At 46.7% G+C, this 25,618-nt stretch overlaps 2 protein-coding genes across 20 annotated transcripts in view; both read right to left on the reverse strand.

The window, feature by feature from the left end:
• CYFIP1 (cytoplasmic FMR1 interacting protein 1) overlaps positions 1 to 5,575 on the reverse strand; it is a 111,115-nt gene extending 105,540 nt beyond the window's left edge. For 2 of the 6 annotated variants that reach the window (XM_016927743.2, XM_016927740.1), the window contains exon 1: positions 5,465 to 5,575. In XM_016927743.2, coding sequence (XP_016783232.1) covers positions 5,465 to 5,560 — 96 coding nt within the window. In that variant the 5' untranslated portion in view covers positions 5,561 to 5,575. Of the gene's footprint in view, positions 1 to 4,955; positions 5,120 to 5,464 lie in introns of those variants that run through there. The other 4 variants (XM_003314563.6, XM_016927742.4, XM_009428634.5 and 1 more) reach the window with 4 other exon arrangements.
• Positions 5,576 to 16,937: 11,362 nt separating this feature from the next.
• The window catches only part of TUBGCP5 (tubulin gamma complex component 5), a 47,583-nt gene continuing 38,902 nt past the window's right edge, over positions 16,938 to 25,618 (reverse strand). For 13 of the 14 annotated variants that reach the window (XM_016927731.3, XM_063794616.1, XM_054667308.1 and 10 more), the window contains 2 exons: positions 25,317 to 25,417; positions 23,923 to 24,612 (listed from right to left, as the gene is read on the reverse strand). In XM_016927731.3, coding sequence (XP_016783220.1) covers positions 24,566 to 24,612; positions 25,317 to 25,417 — 148 coding nt within the window. In that variant the 3' untranslated portion in view covers positions 23,923 to 24,565. Of the gene's footprint in view, positions 17,082 to 23,922; positions 24,613 to 25,316; positions 25,418 to 25,618 lie in introns of those variants that run through there. The other variant, XM_024349088.3, reaches the window with a different exon arrangement.

A 25,618-nucleotide genomic window follows, 5' to 3' on the forward strand; every position in this document is an offset into this window, starting at 1 on the left:
CATGGTGGCGGGTGCCTGTAATCTCAGCTACTCAGGAGGCCGAGGCAGGAGAATCGCTTGAACCCGGGAGGCAGAGCTTGCAGTGAGCCGAGACAGAGCGAGACTCCGTCTCAAAAAAAAAAAAAAAAAAAAGTTAAAGGCCAGGCTCCGTGGCTAACGCCTGTAATCCCAGCACTCTGGGAGTCAGAGGCAGAGGCGGGCAGATCACCTGAGGTCAGGAGGTCGAGATCAGCCTGACCAACACAGTGAAACCCCCTCTCTACTAAAAATACAAAATTAGCGGGAGTGGTGGCGCATGCCTGTAATCCAAGCTACTTGGGAGGCTGAGGCAGGAGAATGGCTTAAACCCAGGAGGCAGAGGTTGCAGTGTGCCAAGATCATGCCATTGCACTCTATCCTGGGCAATAAGAGCGAAACTCCATCTCAAAAAAAGTTACACTCGGATTTTCAACTGCACAGGGGGTTGGAATCCCTAACCCCCTCGTTCACAGGCCAGCCAAACGTATACTTAAAAGTAGGTGAATTTTATAAAGTAGGTATATTATACCTCAATAAACAAAATTTTTGTTTAAAATTTTTGTTTTTAAAGCATGCTAATATTTTTAAATTGGAATTGGGTTAAATTTATAGATCAATATGAAGAGAACTGATGTCTTTACTATGTTGAGTGTTCCAATCACTGACTATGGTATGTTCCCCCATTTACTTAAATGATCTTTGATTTCTCTCATCTTCAGCATACAGATCCTGTAAGTCTTATTCAATGTATACCTAAGTATTTGATTCCTTTGAAGCAAACGAAATGTTGTGTTTTTAAATTTAACTTTCTTTTTTTTTTTTTTGAGACGGAGTCTCGCTCTGTTGCCCAGGCTGGACTGCAGTGGCGCGATCTCGGCTCACCACAACCTCCGCCTCCCGGGTTCAGGCGATTCTCCTGCTTCAGCCTCCTGAGTAGCTGGGACTACAGGCGCACGCCACCATGCCCAACTAATTTTTGTATTTTTAGTAGAGACAGGGTTTCACTATGTTGGCCAGGCTGGTCTCGAACTCCTGCCCTTGCGATCCGCCCGCCTCGGCCTCCCAAAGTGCTGGGATTACAGGCGTGAGCAACCACGCCCGGCCAAATTTAACTTTCTAATTGTACATTGCTAGTACAGTAGTCCCCACTTACCTGTAGTTTCATTATCTGCAATTTCTGTTTCCCCAGTTATAGCTGCCTACAGTCAACTGCCCTCCAAAAATAGGTGAGTGCATACAAAAAGATATTTTGAAAGAGAGAACACATTTATATAACTTTTATTCAGTATATAATTATTCTATATTATGAACAGTTATTGTTGGTAATCTCTTACTGTGCCTAATTTGTAAATTAAGCTTTATCATAGGCATAGATGTATAGGGAAAAAAACCACAGTACATGAAGGGTTCTGTCTTATCTCAGGTTTCAGGCTTCCATTGGAACGTATCGTCCATGGATAACAAGGACTGTTGTAAACAGAAATAAGGTCAGCTTGTATAGTGTTGACTTTGCATGTATCTCCCCATGGATAAGGGGCACTGCTGTATGCAGAAATAAGGTCGCCAGGCCGGGCACGGTGGCTCACGCCTATAATCCTAGCACTTTGGGAGGCTGAGGCAGGCGGATCACCTGAGGTTGGGAGTTCCAGACCAGCCTGACCAACACGGAGAAACCCCATCTCTACTAAAAACACAAAATTAGCCAGACATGGTGGCACATGCCTGTAATCCCAGCTACTCGGGAGGCTGAGGCAGGAGAATTGCTTGAACCCGGGAGGCAGAGGTTGCGGTGGGCCGAGATCGCACCATTGCACTCTAGCCTGGGCAACAAGAATGAAACTCTGTCTCAAAAAAAAAAAAAAAAAAAGAAAAAGAAAAATAAGGTCGCCTTCTGTGTGTTGACTTTGTATCTTGTGACCTTGCTAACCTCATTAATTAGTTCTAGTAGCTTTTTCATAGATTCCCTGGATTTTCTATGTAGATAATCATGTTGTCAGCAAATAGGGACAATTTTCCCTTTCCAATTTGTATGCCTTTTCTTTCTTTGTCTGATATTATTGCACTGGCTAAAATAAGGTTTTTAAATTATGTCAGTGTAATTAATCCATGCTTTATGAATGGCCTCTAAGGGTTGGCTAAATTTTAATAGGAAAAACAATGAGAATAGCTTGGACATGTTAGTTAAAACTTCACGCTATAAAATATGTTTTGGCTGGGCACGGTGGTTCACGCCTGTAATCCCAGCACGTTGGGAGGCCGAGGTGGGTGGATCACCTGAGGTCAGGAGTTTGAGACCAGCCTGGCCAACATGGCAAAACCCTGTCTCTACTAAAAATACAAAAATTAGCTGGGTGTGGTGGCAGGCGCCTGTAATCCCAGCTACTCGGAAGGCTGGGGCAGGAGAATTGCTTGAACCCAGGAGGTGGAAGTTGCAGTGAGCCGAGATCACACCATTGCACTCCAGCCTGGGCAACAAGAGCAAAACCCTGTCTCACAAAAAATAAAATAAAATAAAATAACATAAAATAAAAAAAAAGAAAGGAGGGAGGGAGATGTTAGCTATTATTTAAACCCAAAGTCACCTTTAGCATTATAAACTTGAGTATGTGCACAAAGATACAGACACAAGCATTGACTGTAGTGGTGAAAAACAGTAAATAACTATAATGTCAATCAACAGGAGGCTGATAAAATTATGAAACATCCACACTACAGAATACTATAGTGATTTGGCCGGGCACAGTGGCTCATGCCTGTAATACCAGCACTTTGGGAGGCTGAGGCGGGCAGATCACTTGAGGTCAGGAGTTCAAGACCAGCCTGGGCAACATAGCAAAACCCCGTCTCTACTAAAAAGACAAAAATTAGCCGGGTGTGGTGGTGCGTGCCTGTAATCCCAGCTACTCAGGGGGCTGAGGTGGGAGAACCACCTGAACCCAGGAGGCATAGGTTGTGGCAAGCCGAGTTTGCACCACTGCACTCCAGTCTGGGCCACAGAGTAAGACTCTGTCACAAAAAAAAAAAAAAAAAAGGAATACTATACGGTTATTTAAAAGATTGAGGGAAATCTGTGTGTATATACTATATATATCAACATGTAAAGATTGCTAAGATCTTTAAGTAACCAAACATCATTAAGTGAAAAATGTATGACGCTAATATATGCAATATGATCTCACTATGTTATTTAAAAAATTGCTTATGCACAGAAAAGACTATTATACTACTTAGAAGTACCGAGGGAATTTCACTTTTAGTATACACGGTTCTATACTGTTTAATGTTTTTAATGAACTATAGTTTTGTAATTTTTCTCATCACTTTATCATTTTAGTCTCTCTCTCAGGCTGTATCCGAGAGCCACACTTTTCAGACCCTTGTATCTTTACTCTTCAGGGACAAACCAGAGCATAGCTGAATCTCCAACGCCTTATGCTAAGCGAAACAAGCCAGACTCCAAGCCCACATGTGACATTCTGGAATGGGCAAAGCAGGAGGACTGAGGAACAGACAGGCGGCTGCAAGAGCGGGGAGGAGAGAGGCTGCCTTCCTGAGTATCCTGACTGCGGTGGAAGTCACTACAGTCCACGCACCTGCTACAGCTCACTGAACTGAACACCAAAAAGTGAATCTTACTAAAAGTTTAAAATAAATTTAAACACACACACAAACTTAGGGGGTACATTTTCTCTGAGCGCAGCACAGACACCTGTCTTAACGCAGGAACCGTCCTCCGCCACGACTCCAGGGCGCCTCGGTCGCAGTGAGGGCACCGGCACTATCTCCCTACTGGCCCTACGAGTGCACACCTGCTACGGCCCGCGCCCACTCACAGCGTGACTCGTTCTTCCAGGCTCCGTGCCTGCAGATCTAGACATCACTTGGAAAACCGCTGGCCACCCGCAGGGAAAAGGCAGCATGCGTGGGGCCCCCGCGGGTCCCGGCCTGGCCGGGACTCTGCCACCAAGCTGTCAAGCATAGCAATGTGCGCACTGCACCAGGCATCACCGCGGCTCCGACCACGCCTCATTCCGGAGTCCGACGGACGACTGCAAGAAACACCACCGCTCCCGGCGCAGCCACGGTGCCCTCCGCCGCCAGAAAACAAACGCTCCCGAGCCTCAGTCCCCAGCGGCGACCACGCGGCGCTGGGCTCAGTCAGCAGCCGCTCCCTGACTGGACTTAATAGCGGAGCTGACACCGTCCAGACGCCCCTCTCAGCTTAAAATACGTTCCATCAACCCCGTTTCCCAATTATTCTTGCACCCTTCTTGTCACACCCACAATGTGCTGCAAATTAAGCTCACGCATTTCAGCCTTAAAATACACAATTCAGATGCTTGTGCGAAACAGTGCTGCCTCCGTAACGATCGCGCCTCCTTAACAAAGCCCAAAACTCCTCTCTCCAAGAATGCCCGGAATGGCTCCGCGGACCAGGCTCCCTCCGGTCCTCACAGGGGCACGAAACAACAACGGGTTCAGATCTTGCTGCGCGACCTTAGTGCAACATTAACAATCTGCCTGCTCCTTACTTTCCAACAAAAACGTCAAACACTAAGGTATTCCTTCGCCACTGGAGCTGTGCCACGTGCCGGGGCGCGGAATCCGGGATCCGGGGGCGCGAGGCGGTGAACGCGGGGGCGGGGAGCTCGGGGCCGAGGCCGAAAGGCCGGGGGCGCAGGGCCCGGGAAGCCAGTGCAGGGAGTGCGGGGACCTGGAGCCCGGGAGGCGCGGGAGCCCGGGGCCGGGACCTGGGGGACGCGGGGACCAGGACGATCCCGGAGGCCGCGCCGCCGGGGAGGCCGCGCCGCCGGGGTTGGGCGGGGAGGAGGGGGCTCCGTCCCGGCCCCGCCGCCGCCCTGGCCGGCCCAGGTTCCGAGGGGGACCCGGACCCCGCGGAGGCCGCAGGGCAGGCGCGGGCGAGCGGGGTTCCTCACCTGCGTCCGCGGCGGCTTGGGGGTCCTGGGCGGGCCCTGGGAGTTTCCTTGGCCGAGTGAGTCACTCGGGCTGGCCGGGAATGCGCCAGGAAACACTCGGCCTCCTCCCCTTCCTCCCGGGGCGGGGGCTCTCCCGGCTCGGCCTCTTCCTCCCGGCGCTCCTCCCTCCCGGCCGCGGCCCCGGCCGCTCCCTCCTCCTGGCGGGGCGTCCCCGGCCGGGCGGCCCCTTTCCCCACGCCAGCCGCCGAAGGTGTCCTCCCAGGCAGAGAGCCCCTGGCTACCTGCCGGCCTGGGTCACCGCAGCCTGCGCGGGACGGCGGGGTCGGGGCGGAGCGGGCGTGGGGTCCTCCTGCGGGTCCGTCCGGCTCGGAGCGCGAAGGAACGGGGTCCGCACCCTGTCCCGGGGCTCCACCGGGTCAGGGCGGGGGGTGGCCTGAGCTGCGGAAGGAGCTCAGGGGGACACCCAGGGCGCCCGTGTGGCGCCGCCCCACTTGGCAGGAGGCGCTCACCTGCGCTCGTCGGGAGGGTTCCAGGCGCGGGTCCCCGCTGCAGGTCGGCGCGCAGAGCCCGCTGGGGACCCCCCCGGCCGGCCCCTGCGGCCCCATTGCCTGCGGGAGCCAGGGACAAATCCGTGCGCAGACCTGCGGGAACGGCGGACGGAAGAAAACCTGATTTGAGCTCGTGCCAAAAAACAATCTTGAAAGGCCCGTGAAGAAACATACCTCACAAGGAAACGCTGAGTGGAGTCAGCTGGTCACAGGCGTGTTTAGGAAAACTGCCCTAAACGCCCCGCTCAGCCGCAGCAACCTCACTCCCCATTCATCTGCGACCCCTGGTTCTTATGGAGAACAGTAAGGATGGGCATCAGATATTCTAGTCTGGTCTCTAGATTATGAAGGTTTGGTTACCCCCGCTTGTGCTCTGCGGTAAGGCAAAAAGCAGCAAATGGATCCTGACCAGCGGATTGAGACAATCTACCAGTTGACTCAATATTCGGAGATCACTTTCTCACATTCCTGCAAAACAGGGGCTTTGGATAACATTCTGGTTCCCAGTCCACACATTTTCAAATCCGCAGATTACTCCTTTTCTGTGCCTAGGGTGGAGTCTCAAAATTAGATTCCAAAGGTTTTTACATTGTAGATGACATGATAGAACCCAAATTCAAGTTATACTGTGATAATTTAAAATATTGTAATCCCGGCCGAGCGCAGTGGCTCACGCCTGTAATCGCAGCATTTTGGGAGTCCGAGGCGGGCGGATCACCTGAGGTCAGGCGTTCGAGACCACACTGGCCAACATGGTGAAGACCCCGTCTCTACTAAAAATACAAAAATTAGTCGGGCATGGTGGTGTGCGCTTGTAATCCCAGCTACTCGGGAGGCCGAGGCAGGAGAATCGCTTGAACCCAGGAAATGGAGGTTGCAGTGAGCCAAGATCGTGTCGCTGCACTCCGGCCTGGGCGACAGAGCAAGACTCCGTCTTAAAATAATAAAATATTGTAATCCCTAGAGCAATTAATAAAAAATAATACAGCTAAAAATCCAAGAAAAGAGATAAAATAGAATACAAAAATATACTTGATCCAAAAGAAAGCAGGAAGGAGCAAAAAGCACATAAGGCAAAGACAAAGAGCAAGCAGTTAGACTTCAACCACATTAGTAATCACATTGAATGTAAATGGACTAAACATGTAATCCGTTTACTAACTGTAAATGGATTAAAACACAGAAATTGTCACATTGGATTAAAAACGAGACCCAAATATATTCTGTTTTAAGAAGACATAATTTTGGCCGGGCACAGTGACTCATGCCTGTAATCCCAGCACTTTCGGAGGCCAACGCGGGTGGATCAACTGAGGTCAGGAGTTCAAGACAAGCCTGACCCACATGGCAAAACCCCGTCTTTACTAAAAATACAAAATTAGCTGGGTGTGGTGGCACATGCCTATAATCCCAGCTACTCAGGAGACTGAGGCAGGAGAATCGCTTGAACCTGGGAGGCAGAGGTTGCAATGAGCTGAGATTGCGCCATTGAACTCCAGCCTAAGCAACAAGAGTGAAACCTGGTCTCAAAAAAAAAAAAAAAAAAAAAAAAAGACATAATTTAAATATAGGACACAAAGAGGCTGAAATTAAAAAGATGCAAAAGGACATGCTAATCAGAAAGGTGGAGTGATTATATTAATATCAAAGTAGAATTCAACTCAAGGGGCACTATCAGTGATAAAAAGGACATTTGATAAAAATAAATGGGTCAATTAAGTATGAAAAAATAGGCCGGGCATGGTGGCTCACGCCTGTAATTCCAACACTTTGGGAGGCTGAGGCGGGCAGGTCATCTGAGGTCAGGAGTTCGAGACCAGCCTGGCTAACATACCCTGTTTCTACCAAAAATACAAAAAATTAGCCAGGTCTGGTGGCACATGCCTGTAATCCCAGCTACTCGGGAGGTTGAGGCAGGAGAATCGCTTCAACCTGGGAGGCGAAGGTTGCAGTAATCCCAGCTACTTGGGAGGCTGAGGCAGGAGAATCACTTGAACCCGGGAGGCAGAGGTTACAGTGAGCCAAGGTCGTGCCATTGCACTCTAGCTTGGGCAACAAGAGTGAAACTCCGTCTCAAAAGAAAAGGAAGAAAAAATAACAACTTTTAGTGCATATATACATCAAATAAGTTTTGAAATATTTAGACAAAGATGGATAGAATCAAAAGAAGAAATAGGCGAATACACACTCATAGAGATTTGAACTTCTCTCTATTAGTAATTGATAGGACAGGCAGACACAAAAAGAAGTAAAGATACAAAAATTTTTTTAAGTAATTAACCTATTATACCTAAATGGCACCTCCACAAAACAGAATACAGAATGCATTGTACGGAATGAAAGATGTTCAGACGCTTTGTACTGAAGACTTCAAGCTGTTACTGACAGGAATTAAAGTTTTCAAATAAACACGTAACATTCACAAAATATACCATATGTTAGGAAGTAAAACAAGTCTCATCAGATTTCAAAGGGTCAAAATTATTTACAGTAGTTCCCACCTCATCTTCTGGGGATAAGCTTCAAGACCCCTGGTGGATGTCTGAAAGGACAGATGTAGCACACTCTACACTGTATAGACTATATATTTTTCTATATATGCAGGCCTATGATAAAGTTTAATTTATAAAGTACACACAGGTCGGTAATCCCAGCATTTTGGGAGGCCAAGGTGGGCGGATTGCTTGAGCTCTGGAGGCAGAGGTTGCAGTGAGCTGAGATTGTGCCACTGCACTCCAGCCTGGGCGATAGAGTGAGACTCACAGAGTGAGATTCCATCTAAAAATAAATAAATAAATAAATTAGACACAGTAAGACATTAACAATAATAAAAATAGAACAATCGTAGTGGTATACTATAATAAAAGTGATGTAGTTCGTCTCTCTCTCAAAATATCTCATTATACTGTACTAGTAGTCCCCCTCCTCTGAGTTCCAGTTACTCATGGTCAACCATAGTCTGAAAATAGGTGAGTATAGTACAGTGCTTATTTAAAAACAACCATTAGGCCAGGTGCGGTGGCTCATGCCTGTAATCCCAGCACTTTGGGAGGCCGAGGCAGTGGATTGCTTGAGCTCAGGGGTTCAAGACCAGCCTGGCCAACAGGACAAAACCCCCTCTCTACAAAATACAAAAATTAGCTGGGCGTAGTAGCCGGTGCCTGTGGTCCCAGCTACCACTGAGGCTGAGGCAGGAGAATCACTTGAACCCGAGAGTTGGAGGTTGTAGTGAGCCGACATCGTGCCACTGCACTCCAGGCTGGGCGACAGAGCATGACCCTGTCTCAAAAAAATAGAATGAAATAAAATAAAATAAAATAAATAACCATTTAAAGCCTCTGGAAATGGGCCTAAGGGCAAACAGCCAATGAAGAATTATCTATAGAAATGAGGCTACTATACAGCAATGGAACAGAATAGTGAAAATTAAGTACACATTATTTGGTCAATTGGTTTTCAATTAAGATGCTAAAGGACTTCCATGGAGAAAGAAAACTCTTTTTTGGCTGGGCACAGTGGCTCACACCTGTAATCCCAGCACTTTGGGAGGCCAAGACGTGCAGATCATCTGAGGTCAGGAGTTCGAGACCAGCCTGGCCAACATGGCGAAACCCTGTCTCTACTGAAAATACCAAAATTAGCTGGGTGTGGTGGCGAGTGCCTGTAATCCCAGCTACCCCGGGGGCTGAGGCAGGAGAATCACTTGAATCCAGGAGACAGAGGTTGCAGTGAGCTGAGATCACGCCACTGCACTCCAACCTGGCAACAGAGAGAGACTCCGTGTTAAAAAAAAATAAAAATAAAAAAATAAAAGAACCTTTTTTAAAAAAATGGTGCTAGAATAACTGCATAACGATGTACAAAAACTGAAACTCAACTTCCTCCCCAACACCATGTACAAAAAGTAACTGGCTGTGTATGGATCATAGACCTAAATTTGAAAGCTAAAGATACAAAGCTTCTAGAAGAAAACATAAGAGAATAATTTTATAACGGTAGAGTAGAGGAAGCCAAGATTTCTCAAAAATGTAGGGTTAGTACCTTTAGGAAAAAAATGATAAATTGATTTGATCGAAATTTAAAACTTCTCATCAAAAGAATGTTAAAAGAGTGAAAAGACATAGACAATATTGCAAGACAATACTGCAATACATATAACAGACAGAGAGTTTGTGTTCAGAATATGTAAAGAACCCAAACAACAATAAAATGACAATGCAGGAAAAATAGGGCAAAAGACTTTAACTCACACTTCAGAAAGAAACCACATTGGAAGTCTTTTATAAAATTCAACATATATATCTCCTATGATGGTAATTCTACTTCTAAGTATTTACCTAATAGAAATACAAATTAATCTCTGCACAAAAACTTGTATAATGAATAGTCTTTTGTTTTTTCTTTTTTGTTTTTTTTGAGATGGAGTTTCACTCTTGTTGCCCAGGCTGGAGTACAATGGCGTGATCTCTGCTCACCACAACCTCCACCTCCTGAGTTAAAGCGATTCTCCTGCCTCAGCCTTCCGAGTAGCTGGGATTACAGGCATGCGCCACCACTCCTGGCTAATTTTGTATTTTTAGTAGAGATGGGGTTTCTCCATGTTGATCAGGCTGGTCTCAAACTCCTGACCTCAGGTGATCCGCCTGCGTCGGCCTCCCAAAGTGCTAGGATTACAGGCATGAGCCACCACACCTGGCTGTATAGTGAATATTCTTACCAGCTTAATTATAATTGCAAAAAACTAGAAACAACCCAAAGTGCACAAATAGGAGAATGGATAAACAAATACTGTTCATATAATGGAATATTACTCAGCAATAAAAAGGAAAGAACAAATCAAAAGGATTTGTTCTTGTGTTTTTCTATTTCACACTCATTAGGATGCCTACTATCAACAAACAGCTACTTGGGAGGCTGAGGCAGGAGAATCGCTTGAACCCAGGAGGCGGAGGTTGCAGTGAGCCAAGATCCTGCCACTGCACTCCAGCCTGGGCGACAGAGTGAGACTCCATCTCAAAAAAAAGAAATAATAGTCCGGGCACGGTGGCTCATGCCTGTAATTCCAGCACTTTGGAAGGCCGAGATGGACGGATCACAAGGTCAGGAGATCGAGACCATCCTGGCTAACACGGTGAAACCTTGTCTCTATCAAAAATACAAAAAAATTAGCTGGGTGTGGTGGCGAGTGCCTGTAGTCCCAGCTACTCAGGAGGCTGAGACAGGAGAATGGTGTGAACCCGGGAGGCGGAGCTTGCAGTGAGCCGAGGTCACGCCACTGCACTCCAGCCTGGGCGACAGAGCAAGACTCTGTCTCAAAAAAAAAAAAAAAAAAATAATAATAATAATAATAAAATAAAAATAAACAAAATAACAAGTGTTGGCAAGGATATGATGAAATTGGAACTCTGTGTACTCTTAGTGGGCATGTAAAATGGTGCCACTATGGAAAACAATATGATGAAAAAAGTTTTTAAAAGGGGAAGAAAATGGATATACAAGTAGTATTATAAAATAGATGAACCTCAAAACTATTCTGTAATTTTCCACACACAAAAGACCATGTACATATTGTGGGATTTCATCTATATGAACTTCCATGACAGATAGCACCACTACTCACTGGTGACAGAAGTCAGAAATTGGCCGGGCGTGGTGGTTCACCCCTGTAATCCCAGCACTTTGGTAGGCCAAGGCGGGTGGATCACTCGAGGTCAGGAGTTCGAGACCAGCCTGACCAACATGGTGAAACCCCATCTCTACTAAAAATACAAAAAATTAGCCGGGTGTGGTGGTGGGTGCCTGTAATCCTAGCTACTCAGGGGGCTGAGGCAGAAGAATCACTTGAACCCAGGAGGTGGAGGTTGCAGTGAGCTGAGATTGCGCCACTGCACTCCAACCTGGGCAACAGAATGAGACTCTGTCTCAAAAAAAAAAAAGAAAGAAAAGGAAGTCAGAAATCGTTAAATCGTTTGCTTGGGTGAGGTGGTCTGCAGGGAATAGGATGGACTGAAAAGAGGCGTGTAGGAAACTTCTGGGGACTTGGAAATATTCTGCATCTTTGTCAGGCTGATATTGACACAAGCATATTATGTCAGTCAGGGTTCAACCAGAAAAGCAGAATCAGTAGGAGATACATATTAGGAGATTTACTGCAAGGAATTGGCTTATGCACTATGGGGGCTGGCTCAGCTAGGATGAAATCTGGAGGGCAGGCCATCAGAAAGTTACTGTCCTGTGGCTGGGGGCGGTGGCTCACGCCTGTAATCCCAGCACTTTGGGAGGCTGAGGCAGGCGGACCACCTGAGGTCAGGAGTTCAAGACCAGCCTGACCAACATGGAGAAACCCCATCTCTACTAAAAATACAAAAAATTAACCGGGCGTGGTGGAACATGCCTGCAATTCCAGCTACTTGGGAGGCTGAGGCAGGAGAATCACTTGAATGCGGGAGGCGGAGGTTGTGGTGAGCCAAGATCACTCCATTGTGCACTCCAGCCTGGGCAACAAGAGCAAAACTCCATCTCAAAAAAATAAAAGAAAAGAAAGTTACTGTCCTGTTTTTAGGTTTCTGTCACGGTCACAACAAATTACTACAAATTTTTGGCTCTGGTAAACTGAAAAAAGCATCCCGCAGCAAATACCTGTGTCAAATCCCTGGAACCTGTGGCTGTTACTACTATGTTGAAACCCCATCACCAAGATGATGGCATTAGGAGGTGGGGCCTTTGGGAGCTGACAGGGCACAAAGGTAGAGTCCTCATGAGTGGGATTTGTGCCCTTATAAAAGACACCCCAGAGGGGGCCAGGCGCGGTGGCTCACGCCTGTAATCCCAGCACTTTGGGAGGCTGAGGTGGGTGGATCATGAGGTCAGGAGATGGAGACCATCCTGGCTAACACGGTGAAACCCCATCTCTACTAAAAATACAAAAAATTAGCCGGGCGTGGTGGCGGGTGCCTGTAGTCCCAGCTACTCGGGAAGCTGAGGTGGGAGAATGGCGTGAACCTGGGAGGCAGAGTTTGCAGTGAGCCGAGATTGCACCACCACACTCCAGCCTGGGCGACAGAGCGAGACTCCATCTCAAAAAAAAAAAAAAAAAAAAGACACCCCAGAGAACAGCCTTGTCCTTTCTGCCATGTGAAGACACAGCCAGACAACAGCCACTGAGAACCAGACAGTGGGACCTCACCAGACACCCACTCTGTGGTGCCTTGATGTTGGGCACTCAGCTTCCAGAACTATGAGTAATACATTTCTCCTGTTTATAGCCACCCAGTCTATGGTGCTTTGTTATAGGAGTCCTGACGGACTAAGACAGTTACCTTATATGAAGAAAAAGAGTCTTAGCGGATCTAAGTTCTTGAGATGGGATCATCTTAGATTATCTGAAGGGGCCCTAAATCCAATAAGCAGTGTGCTTACAAGAGACACTGAGAGCAGACCCAGAAAAAGAGGCAGTGTGAACACAGAGGCAGAGATGGGAGTGAAGCAGCCACACAGCCACAAGTCATAGAATGCTGGCAGCCCCTGAAACTGAGCAGGTAAAGAATGGTGGAGGCAAGGCCCTATTGCTGCCTTGAATTTTGGCCTTCCAGCCCCCAGAACTTGAAGATAATTAATATCTGTTTTTTTTGGCCGGTTGCGGTGGCTGAAGCCTGTAATCCCAGCACTTTGGGAGGCCGAGGCGGGCGTATCACGAGGTCAGGAGATCGAGACCATCCTGGCTAACACAGTGAAACCCCGTCTCTACTAGAAAATACAAAAAAAATTAGCCGGGCGTGGTGGTGGGTGCCTGTAGTCCCAGCTACTCGGGAGGCTGAGGCAGGAGAATGGCGTGAACCTGGGAGGCAGAGCTTGCAGTGAGCCGAGATCGCGTGACTGCACTCCAGCCTGGGCGACAGAGCGAGACTCCGTCTCAAAAAAAAAAAAAATCTGTTTTTTTGTTGTTTGTTGTTTGTTTGTTTTTTGAGATGGAGTCTTGTTCTGTTGCCAGGCTGGAGTGCAGTGGCGTGATCTCAGCTCACTGCAACCTCCGATTCCCTGGTTCAAGCGATTCAGGCATGCACCACCAGGCCCAGCTAGTTTTTGTGTTTTTAGTACAGACGGGATTTCTCCATATTGGTGTAGAGGCCACTCACATTCCCGGATCCTGCTCCTTCCCTTGACTTTTTCCGTCCTCAAAGCCCTCAGCTGGCTCTGCCCTCAGGCTGCCCTGGCCTCACACCTTTCTCTGACACTGTGCTTCTGTCCCCTCTTCCACCTTTAGGAGCCGTGTGACGACATCTCCAGATAATGCAGGGTAACGTCTCTATCTCAAGTCAGTGGACTAGCAACCCTAATTCCATCTGCAATTTTAATTCTCCTCTTGCCATGTAAACTAACATAGTCACACGGCCCAGGGATTAGGAAGCAGACAGCTTTGGGGCTACCATTCCGCCTTGTCTCAGGAAGCTGGAGCTCTGCCTCAATGTCCTCCAACCCATTGAATCCGGCCCAGCTGGACTGCCTGGGATCATCTCCTTTACTTAAAGTCAACTGATATGAAATTTAATCATATCCAGTAAATACCTTCTAGCAACACGAGGTGTGTGTTTGATAGAACAGCTGGGACAGCCTCACTAGGTTGACACAATAAAAAGACCACCACAACCCACCCCGTTAACTTGGCACCCATACATATCCCCTTAAATCATACTTGTCTTGGTCTGTTTTTTAAAATTTATTATTTATTTATTTATCTAGAGACAGGGTCTCACTTTGTTGTCCAGGTTGGCCTTCAACTCCCGGCCTCCAGGGATCCTCCCACCTGGCCTCCCAAAGTGCTGGGATTACAGGTGCAAGTCATGTGCCTGGCCAACCAGGAGGAACTTTAATTCCTTCTTAACTGATCCCTCCATTCCACAATAGCATGATCTCGGCTGCTATATTTGTACAACCTGATCTCTTATTTCTTGCCACACCTTGTTCAAGCTGGAGTGGGCACCTGACCCAAGTTGACTCGCTGTGGGAACCTTGGTTGGGAGCTTAGAGTTGGAACTTTCTCACTCACATCACAGCCTCCTAACTTCAGGACTTTTGTTTCTTCTGCAGTGAAAACATGTGGACTCCAACCAAGAACCCAACCACACGTCTCCCTGGTGCCCGCCTGGATCTCTCACCTCCTGCCCTGGGGCTTCCCTGTCACCAGGAGGCATCAGAGTCCTCTGAAATCACACATGAACCATGCAGCTGTGCACAGAGTTAACATTCCCTGCACCTTTGACTAATGAGAGGCACTCACAGGCAGATTCCTCTCTTTCCTTCCTGATGCAGTCCACATGGCTTCTAGGGACATCCCGAGAGGTGGGGCAGGCACACTTAGCAATGCCATCTTACTGAGATGGCCCCATATCCATCAGCACTCCCCCTCCTTCTCCCACTCCACCCCCTCCTCTTCCCCTCCTCTTCCATCTCTCTCCTCCTCCTGCTAGGGCACTCTCTGACTCCCACTACGGGCACTGCGCCCCATCTCAGAGTAGAGGCACCTACGGCTTTGTCTCAGGTTGTATTTCTGGGGAACCCAGGCCAAGGCTGGAGCCAAGAACTGGTCACGTGCATTTGGGATCTGTGAGCATCCACCTTCCAACCACTACAGGAAAAGCACAGCAAGGAAAGGTGAGAAAGCAGAAGTAACAGGTAGAAAAACAAATACCAGCAGAACAGGGAGACAGCTCTCCCCGAGCAGGAAACACAGCATGCATTTTTGGATTAAAATTCCTCCATTCCCTCACCAGACACCAACTCTGTGGTGCCGTGATCTTGGGCGCTCAGCTTCCAGAACTGTAATAAATTTCTCCTGTTTAGAGCCACCCAGTCTATGCTGCTTTGTTATAGCAGCCTTAACAGACTAAGACAGTTACCTTACGTGAAGAAAAAGAGTCTTAGCAGATCTAAGTTCTTGAGATGGGATCATCTTAGATTATCTGAAGGGGCCCTAAATCCAATAAGCAGTGTGCTTACAAGAGACACGCAGAGAACAGACCCAGAAAGAGGCAGTGTGAACACAGAGGCAGGGATGGGAGTGAAGCAGCCACACAGCCACAGTCATAGAATGCTGGCAGCCCCCAGAAACTGGGGAGGCAAAGAATGGCGGGGCCATGGCCCTATTGCTCCCTTGAATTTTGGCCTTCTGTCCTCCAGAACTTCAAGAGAATGAATATCTGTTGTTTTAAGCCACCAGGTTTATGGTAATGTGTTACAGCAGCCACAGGCAACAGTATAAGGACTTCCTTATATAAATTACTTTTTTTTTTTTTTTTTTTTTTTTTTTTTTGAGACGGACTCTCGCGCGCTCACCAGGCTGGAGTGCAGTGGCGCGATGTCAGCTCACTGCAACCTCTGCCTCCCAGGCTCAAGTGATTCTACTGCCTCAGCCTCTTGAGTAGCTGGGATTACAGGCACGCACCACCATGCCCGGCTAATTTTCTATATTAGTAGAGACGGGGTTTCACCATGTTGGCCAGGCTGGTCTCGAACTCCTGACCTCAGGTGATCCGCCTGCCTCGGCCTCCCAAAGTGCTGGGATTACAGGTGTGAGCCACCATGCCCAGCCAAATTACTCTTTCTTAACTTAATGATGCCATGAATTGATGTGGTGGCTTTGCAGCATGTGGAGCTGGCTAAGCTGACCCAGGTTTACTAGAGTTCTTCCTGTGTTTCTGCAAGACCATGAGGGAGGCGTTGACGGAGGCTTGGGGAGAGGCAGGGAGCTGCCACTGTGTTGTGGCTCACACGTGTTGTTGTGGGTCTGACAGCTTACACTGTTAACACCACCATGGCCAGGACCGCCACTACTGCCTTCTTCTTGTCAACCTAAAATAATCAAAAGGAACAGAATCTAGTTTAGAGAGTTTATTCAAGCAAAAAGTTTGAGGATGGGCCACCTGGGAAGCACCCATCTCAAAGAACAGAAGTCAGTGTTCCAAAGTGTAGATGTTTGGGAATGCTTATTTAGACAAAGGTTAGGGAAGTGTAACAAAATTTCATCATCTTTCTGTGGAAGACTTCATGCATAGTTATGATGATCTGATTAGTCAAGTTGGTCTTTTTCTTCCAGGCAAGGCATATTTAACATTCCACACTGAGGTTGTACTAGTGATAGGGTCTTGAGCACCGTCTGGTCCACATTAGGTACCAGACAGCAAAGGAGGCAGTTCATCTACAACAAAACCAGTGATTGGAAGCGGGGAGGTCTGGTCTCTGGTCTCTCTTAGTCATTTACAGAACAAGAACAATGAGGAAGAGAGTGAATCTGAGAAGAATTGCAGTCGTACGACCTGACAGTCTCCAGGGCTCAACTTCCTCCCTGGCGTAATAAATCCAGACAGTCCTGAAGTTTTACTTTCATTGACTCTCTGGATCCTGTGGCTCCCGAAGGAGGCATCTGGCTCATCTTCATGATGAGAGGCCCTAGCTTCTGCAGCACCTCCACACCACCAAGGCCAGAAGCAGCAAGAACTGACGCAGGTTTAGGTCCCTCCCAAACCTCCTGTGGACAGTAGGCTCCAGCGTCGGATGCAGACAACAGGCAGCCCTATGGAAACTGACGAATCAGTTTACACAATTAACTGTGTAAGAGCAAAGCCCTGCAGCAAGTCCACGATTATCCACAGGTATGGGTGTATGGGTAATATATATATACACACACATATATGTATGTATATGTGTGTCACACACACACACGTATATTAATGGCTCTGCTCTTGGACTGATACAGATTTTGGTACAGAGAGAGGATGCTGCTGTAGCAAAACCTAACAGGTGGGCATGGCTCTGGGACCAGGGTTTGAGGAGAGTGTCGATGACACTAAAGTGCTTTGAACACACTGTTCTTAGACTTTGGACTTTGAGGACATTGCTGAAGAGGGCTTAAAAGAAAGTGAGAAGGATGTTGTTATTGGAAGTTGAAGGAAGGCTTTCACTAAGGAGCAGCAGAAAGTTTAGCCCTGCTGTTACCTGACGTTACATGGATAGGACAGAATATACATAATAAACGGGTGACCTAGCTAATGAGATTTTCCAAGCAAAGTATTGAAGATGCTGCCTGGTTTCTTCCTGCTGGGTATAGTAAAATGTGAGAGGAGAGCATTAACTGAGAGATTTTAAACAAAAAGGAGACAGAATTAATGGTTTTGAAATGTTTTAGCCTCCCCATACGGCAAATGATGCTAAAATAAGAAAATGACTATCGAGCAAGGATAAACTATATGGCACTGCCAACAAAACGTGCTCTAGAGACGATGCTCAGGATGTGATTGGAAACTCTTTATTTTTGAGATTGAGTCTCGCTCTGTCGCCCAGGCTGGAGTGTAGCGGTGTGATCTCAGCTCACTGCAACCTCCACCTCCCGGCTTCAAGCGATTCCCCTGCCTCAGCCTCCTAAGTAGCTGGGATCACAGGTATGCGCCACCATGCCCGGCTAACTTTTGTATTTTTAGTAGAAACAGGGTTTCATCATTCATGTTGGTCAGGCTGGTCTCGAACTCCTGACCTCGTGATTCGCCTGCCTCTGCCTCCCAAAGTGCTGAGATTACAGGTGTGAGCCACCGCGCCCAGCTGGAAACTCTTTTTGTTTTGAGACATGAACTTACTCTGCCGCCCAGGCTGGAGTGCAGTGGCACGATCAAGCTCACTAGACCCTCGACCTCCTGGGCTCAAATAATCCTCCCACCTCAGCCCCCGAATAGCTGGGACTACAGGTGTGCACTACCAGGCCTAGATAGTTTTTTTTTTTTTTTTTTTTTTTTTTTAATATGAGACGGAGTCTCGCTCTGTCGCCCAGGCTGGAGTGTAATGGTGCGATCTCGGCTCACTGCAACCTCCACCTCCTGGGTTCAAGCGGTTCTCCTGTCTCAGCCTCCTGAGTAGCTGGGATTACAGGTATGCACCACCATGCCCAGCTAGTTTTTGTATTTTCAGTAGAGATGGGGTTTCACCATGTTGGCCAGACGGGGTTTCACGAACTCCTGACCTCAGATGATCCACCTGCCTCGGCCTCCCAAAGTGTTGGGATTATAGGCGTGAGCCACCGTGCCCAGACTAATTTTTGTATTTTTTGTAGAGATGCGGTTTCACCACGTTGGCCAGGCTAGTCAAACTCCTGGGCTCAAGCGATTCGCCTGCCTCGGCCTCCCAAAATGCTGGGATTACAGGTGTGAGCCACTGAGCTTCTGATGTCAAAAAGATTAATAAATGTTGCCTCAGAGTACCCTTTAGTGACACTAAAGGCTCTGTGAATAGATTAAGGGTGTGTCTCACAGAATCTCTCCAACAATAGGGTCTTTTTTCCCTTCTTTTTTAGGATGAAGTTTTGCTCTTGTTGCCCAGGCTGGAGTGCAATGGTGCAGTCTCGGCTCACTGCAACTCTGCCTCCTGGGTTCAAGAGATTCTCCTGCCTCAGCCTCCCAGGTAGCTGGGATTAGAGGTGCCCACCACCACGCCTGGCTAATTGTTTTGTATTTTTAGTAGAGACGGGGTTTCACCATATTGGCCAGGTTGGTCTTGAACTCCTGACCTCCAATAATCCGCCTGCCTTGGCCTCCCAAAATGCTGGGATTACAGGCGTGAGCCACCGTGCCTGGTCCCAGTCCATTTTACAGATAGGATAGGGCGATGTGCAGCACGGCCTTAGCTTTTCCACACACATGAGCAAAGGAACAGCTCTTAGATTCAGTGTAAAGATGTCTTTTCATTCAGAAAACTCAAGCAGTTTGAGACTCATCCAAGTTGTTACAAAGTCATGTTTTCCTTTCTGTGCAGTATTCCACTGGGTAAATTGAAGCTGTTTATTCATTCACCAGTTGATGGTCATGTGGACTGTTTCTAGTTTTTGGCACTTATTCGTAAAGCCACTATAAACATTTGTGTACAGGTTTTTGTGTGAATATACATTTCATTTCTCTTGGGTAAACACCTAGGAGTGGGATTGCTGGGTGATAAGTTGTTTAACATTGTAAAAATATGTTTAATAAAGATATGTTTAACAGTGTAAAAGACTGAAAAACTCTTCCAAATTGGCTGTACCAAGGCTGGGCACGGTGGCTCACGCCTGTAATCCCAGCACTTTGGGAGGCCAGTGCAGGATTGTGCTTGAGCTCCAAAGTTTGAGACCACCCTGGGTAACATAGCGAGACCCCATCTATATTTTAAAAAATAAGGCCAGGGGCAGTGGCTCATGTCTGTAATCCCATCACTTTGGGAGGCCCAGGTGGACGGATCACTCGAGGTCGGGAGTTCAAGAACAGCCTGGCCAACATGGTGAGACCCCATCTCTATTAAAAATACAAAAATTAGCTGGGCATGATGGTGTGCGTCTGTGGTCCCAGCCACTCAGGAGACTAAGGCAGGAGAATCACTTGAACCTGGGAGGCAGAGGTTGAGGTGAGCTGAGATCACACCATTGCACTCCAGCCTGGGCGACAGAGCGAGAATCTGTCTAAAATAAATAAATAAATAAATAAATAAATAAATAAAATAAAAATAAAAATAAAAGAATAAATATAAGAAATACAAATTAAAAGATCACCCAGATGCTGCTTTACTTATTCAATTATAAAAACAGAAGTGACCCCTGGATTCTGTTGGGAAGCACCATACTGGTGTCCGGCTCCACCTTGCTCGTGGTCCCCCATAGGAGGGCACCTGGCCCAAAGCCACCTGCAGCTTTAGAGACATTGTGTAACCTAAGAAACCTCCTGGGATGTGCTGCTAGGAAAGTCATCTGCAAACACACTCCAGGTGAGATCACACCACTGCAATCCAGCCTAGGTGACAGAGCAAGGCTCCGTCTCAAAAAAAAAAACAAAACAAAAACCAAAAAAACCCAAATTGGCTGTACCATCTGCATTTCCACCAGTAATGTAAGAAATTTCCAGTTGCTCCACACCCAGCCCCACACTTGATACAATTCAATGAGTTTTGTCACATGCATGTACCTGTGGGACCAATGAAGACACAGAACACACCCATCACCCCCAGAAATTTCCCCCAACCCCCTTTCAGGTAACATGTCATGGCCAGAGGCAACCACTGTTGCAATTTCTATCACTGGAGACTAGTTTTACCAGTTCATTAACTTCATGTAAATGGAATAATAACGGATCCTTTTAAGTCTGGCTTTTTTTTCGGCATAAAGTTCCTGGAATTCTCTTATGTCGTTATGTGGATGAGCTGTGTGTTTTCACAGCTGAATTGCATTCCACTGCGTGCATATACTTCAGTGTTGATCCATCTACCTCTTCACCGTCATCAGGATGTTTCTAGCTTTAACTCTCATGAATATTCAGATACAAATCTCTGCGTGGACGCATTTAAAAATTCCTCTTGGATAAATACCTAAGGGTGAACTGCTGCTTCTCAGGGGTAGATACATGTTAACCTTTGTAAGAAAATGCCATATAGTTTCCCCAAGTGCTTGTACCATCTTGTAATTTCGTTGCTCTAAATCCTTGAAAATTATTTGACATGCCGGTCTTTTTATTTTAGCCATGCCAGAGGCTGTGGTGCTCGTGTGGTTTAATTGGCCATTTTTGTGCCTTCCTTGCCTCTTTGTGCTCATTAAAAAAAATGTCTTGGGCTGGGTGCAATGGCGCACACCTGTAATCCCAGCACTTTGGGAGGCTGAGGCCAGAGGACTACTTGGGCCCAGGAATTCACATCAGCCGGGGAACATAGTTAAGACCTCATCTTTTTAATTTTTATTTTCTTTAATTTTTGAATCAGAGTCTTGCTCTGTCACCCAGGCCGAGTGCTGTGGTGTGATCTTGGCTCACTGCCACCTCCAACTCCCAGGTTTAAGCAATTCTCATGCCTCAGCCTTCCCAGAGTAGCTGGGACTACAGGTGTCTGCCACCACACCCAGCTATTTTTTGTATTTTTAGTAGAGATGGAGTTTCACCATGTTGGCCAGGCGGGTCTCAAACTCCTGGCCTCAGGTGATTGGTCTGCCTAGGCCTTCCAAAGTGCTGGGATTATAGGCATGAGCCACTGCACCTGGCTGAAAACCCATCTCTTCCAAAAAAACATAAAAGATTAGCCACGTATGGTGGTGCATACCTGTAGTCTCAGCTACTCAGGAGGCTGAGGGAGGAGTGCTTGGTCCCCGGAGGTTGAGGCTTCAGTGAGCCAAGACTGTGTCAATGCACTCCAGCCTGGGCAACAAAGCAAGACCTTGCATCATTGAAAAAAAAAAAGCTTGTCTTACTAATTTAAAATGCCTTCATACACTCTGAACATAGTTACTTCTGGACACCCTGGGCAACAGCGGTTGCCTCTGGGCATGACATGGTTCCTGAAAGGGGCTAAGGGGAAATGTTCTCTCCCAGTCTGTGGCCTGTATTACCATTTTCCTAGCAATGTTTTTTGGTGATGTCCAATTCACCAATAATTCCTTTTTTTTTTTTTTCTTTTGAGACGGAGTCTTGCTCTGTCACCCAGGCTGGAGTGCGGTGGTGTGATCTCGGCTCACTGCAACCTCTGCCTCCCAGGTTCAAGCGATTCTCCTGTCTCAGCCTCCTGAGTAGCTGGGACTACAGGTGTGCACCACCATGCCCGGCTGATTTTTGTATTTTTAGTAGAGACGGGGTTTCCCCATATTGGTCAGGCTGGTCTGGAACTCTTGACCTCAGGTGATCCACCCACCTTGACCTCCCAAAGTGCTGGGAATGCAGGCATGAGCCACCGTGCTCGGCCCCTTTTTTGATTTTATGTAAGAAATCTTTGTCTACAAGTTTGTAGTGTTAATTTCCCATGTTTGCTTCTAGAAGCTTTCTAGTCCTAACTTCCACATTTTGTTGTTTCCAGTTCTAGCTTTCATATTTTTTTTCTTTTTCTTATTTTTTTCTGAGACAGAGTCTCGCTCTGTCACCCAGGCTGGAGTGCAGTGGCACGATCTCGGCTCACTGCAACCTCTGCCACCCAGGTTCAAGCAATTCTCCGGCTTCAGCCTCCTGAGTAGCTAGGATTACAGGTGTGTGCCACCACGCCCGGCTAATTTTTGTATTTTTAGTAGAGACGAGGTTTCACCACATTGGTCAGGCTGGTCTCGAACTCCTGACCTCATGATCCACCCACTTCGGCTTCCCAAAGTGCTGGGATTGCAGGCATAAGTCACTATGTGTGGCCTTTTTTTTTTTTTTTAAAGATAGTCTCACTCTATAAAAAGAAAATATGGAAAAATTTAATAGTAAGCATAATTCTATTCAAAATATAACTGGTTAGCTCACAAAGATTGCTCAGAAATATTGCCAGGCACAGTGGCTCACGCCTGTAATCCCAGCACTTTGGGAGGCTGAGGCAGGTGGATCACCTGAGGCCAGGAGTTCGACACCAGTCTGGCCAACAAGGTGAAACCCTGTCTCTACTAAAAATACAAAAATTAGCTGGGCGTGGTGGTGCACGCCTGAGATCCCAGCTACTCGGGAGGCTGAGGCAGGAGAATCACTTGAATCCAGGAGGCAGAGGTTGTAGTGAGCCGACATCGTGCCACTGCACTGCAGCCTAGGTAACAGAGTGAGCCTCCATTTCAAAAAACAAGGAAATACCAAACAATAGTATGTACCAACAGTTGGCCCTAAGTGAAGTTGGCCTTTTACATTTATCGCTATCGGTTGAAGCTATTTTCCATGTAGAACTTCTCAGGCACATAAAACATATATACATTTCTTTCTTTCTTTTTTTTTGTTGGAGACAAGGCCTTGCTCTGTTGTCCAGGCTGGAGTGCAGTGATGCAATCATGGTTCACTGCAGCCTTGACCTCCCGGTCTCGATCGATCCTCCCACCTCAGCCTCCCAAGTAGCTGGGACCACAGGCATGTGCCACCATGCTTGGCTAATTTTTTTTTTTCGGAGTCTTGCTCTGTCACCCAGGATGGAGTGCAGTGGTACAATCTAGGCTCACTGCAACCTCTGCCTCCTGGGTTCAAGTGATTCTCCTGCCTCAGCCTCCCAAGTAGCTGGGATTACAGATGTGGGCCACCACGCCTGGCTAATTTTTTTGTATTTTTAGTAGAGATGGGGTTTCACCACATTGGCCAGGCTGGTCTTGAACTCCTGACCTCAGATGATCCGCCCACCTCGGCCTCCCAAAGTGCTGGGATTACAGGGGTGAGCCACCGTGCCCAGCCCTTGGCTAATTTTTAAGTTTTTTTTTGTAGAGATGGGGTCTCATATGTTGCCTAGGCAGGTCTTAAACTCCTGGCCTCAAGGAATCCTCTCACCTCAGTCTTTCAAAGTGCCAGGATTACAAGCTTGAGAAACTACACCCAGTCAAAATATAAACATTTCTAGGACAGCTACATCTAAGACAACTTTTAGGGAAGACAACATGTAAAACTCTATATAAAAAGCTTCTGTGACTGAAGGACAGCAGCAAAAGGATAATAAAATGATTTTAAGTCCTTTAATTTATTTTGAATATCAGTAATTACATTTTCAAAATATGATATAATTTAAAGGTATCAGTACCATAAATCTGTATCTTACAGTAGGAAATATAAGAGTAAACAGCCTATATACACTTTGTACTACTGACACAATTTTATGTACACAACTCTATACAGTATCTACTAATCTCCAGAAAACCCACCTACAATCCATCTGTCTGGACTGTGGGCAAGTGGTTCTTTCTGAGTCAGGGTCTCACTCTGTCACCCAGGTTGCACTGCAGTAGTGCAATCATGGCTCACTGCAGCCTTGACCTCCTGGGCTCAAGTAATCCTCCCATCTTTGCCTCCTGAGTAGCTGGGACTACAGGCACACACCACCATGTCTGGATACATTTTGTATTTTTGGTAGACACCGGGTTTCACCATGTTGCCCAGGCTGGCCTCAAACTCCTGGGCTCAAGTGATCCGCCTATCTTGGCCTCCCATCGTGCTGGGATTAGAGGCATGAGCGACTGTGCCAGGCTGACTGTGGACAAGTTTTACAAATAAACCAAAATAAAAATATTCTCACTTTTCAGCTGCACATGGTGGAAATGTACATGTATGATGACAAAGTCGGAGATATTTATTATGCTGAAGACATTTAACTTTGTTCCATGCCAGCCATGAGTGACAACGCTAGAGATTCCACTGTGGGAAGAATAAAAATAAGGTTAAAACAATAGGTTTAAATGTTGAAAAAAAATTTTTTTTTGAAGACGGAGTCCCACTGTCACCCAGGCTGGAGTGCAATGGTATGATCTCAGCTCACTGCAACCTCTGCCTCCCGGGTTCAAGCAATTTTCCTGCCTCAGCCTGCTGTGTAGCTGGGATTTCAGGCATGTGCCACCATGCCTAGCTAATTTTTGTATTTTTAGCAGAGACAGGGTTTTGCCATGTAGGCCAGGCTGGTCTTCCAACTCCTGACCTTAACTGATTCACTCGACCTCCCAAAGGGCTGGGATTAGAGCCGTGAGCCACCATGCCAGGCCAGGAGCTTTACATTCCTAAAAAAATTTTTAAAAAGTCTAGATTTTGAAAAGAAATAGTTACAAAAACTACACGATAGTGAAGTGTGACAGAAATCTATTCTGCCATCGACTTTATTTAATAGGAGTTTTAGAAATCTGTTGTAATAATTGGTATACCAGAAAGTAAGATCCTCATGCTTTACACTCACCTCACTGTAATGCTTAAAAAGCAATTCAAAGCATGGGACAACTGCTAAGGGACTTTTCAGTTTTGAAAATGGTGAGAATTTCTAATTCTTCATGGGATCAGTAACAAAACAATGACACATACACTTAGTTACAAGGAAATACAGAGGTAGAAATATTTTAACATGATATACTCACAATGGGGAAAGGATCCTCTACAGACGGCTTTGTTTAAAATGGTTACAAGAAACATATGGCAGTTTTTAAAATCAGATTCCATTTTCTCTATAGATTCCATTCTAGGAATAAAAGTAAATTTCAATTAAGTAAGTGCATTGCGGGTATATAGGTAGGCTTCAAGATATCTGTGGAGTAATTTCAAATGTATTTTGGTTTAATTATTCAAAATCCTAAATCTAAAGATTATAAAATAAAACACGTAACGTCCTACCCTACTTTAAAATAAAAAACGTCAAAGTGTTTCAAAGGAAGTTTCATTA

The sequence above is a fragment of the Pan troglodytes genome, chromosome 16 (assembly GCF_028858775.2).
Source record: "Pan troglodytes isolate AG18354 chromosome 16, NHGRI_mPanTro3-v2.0_pri, whole genome shotgun sequence".
Taxonomy (NCBI): domain Eukaryota; kingdom Metazoa; phylum Chordata; class Mammalia; order Primates; family Hominidae; genus Pan; species Pan troglodytes.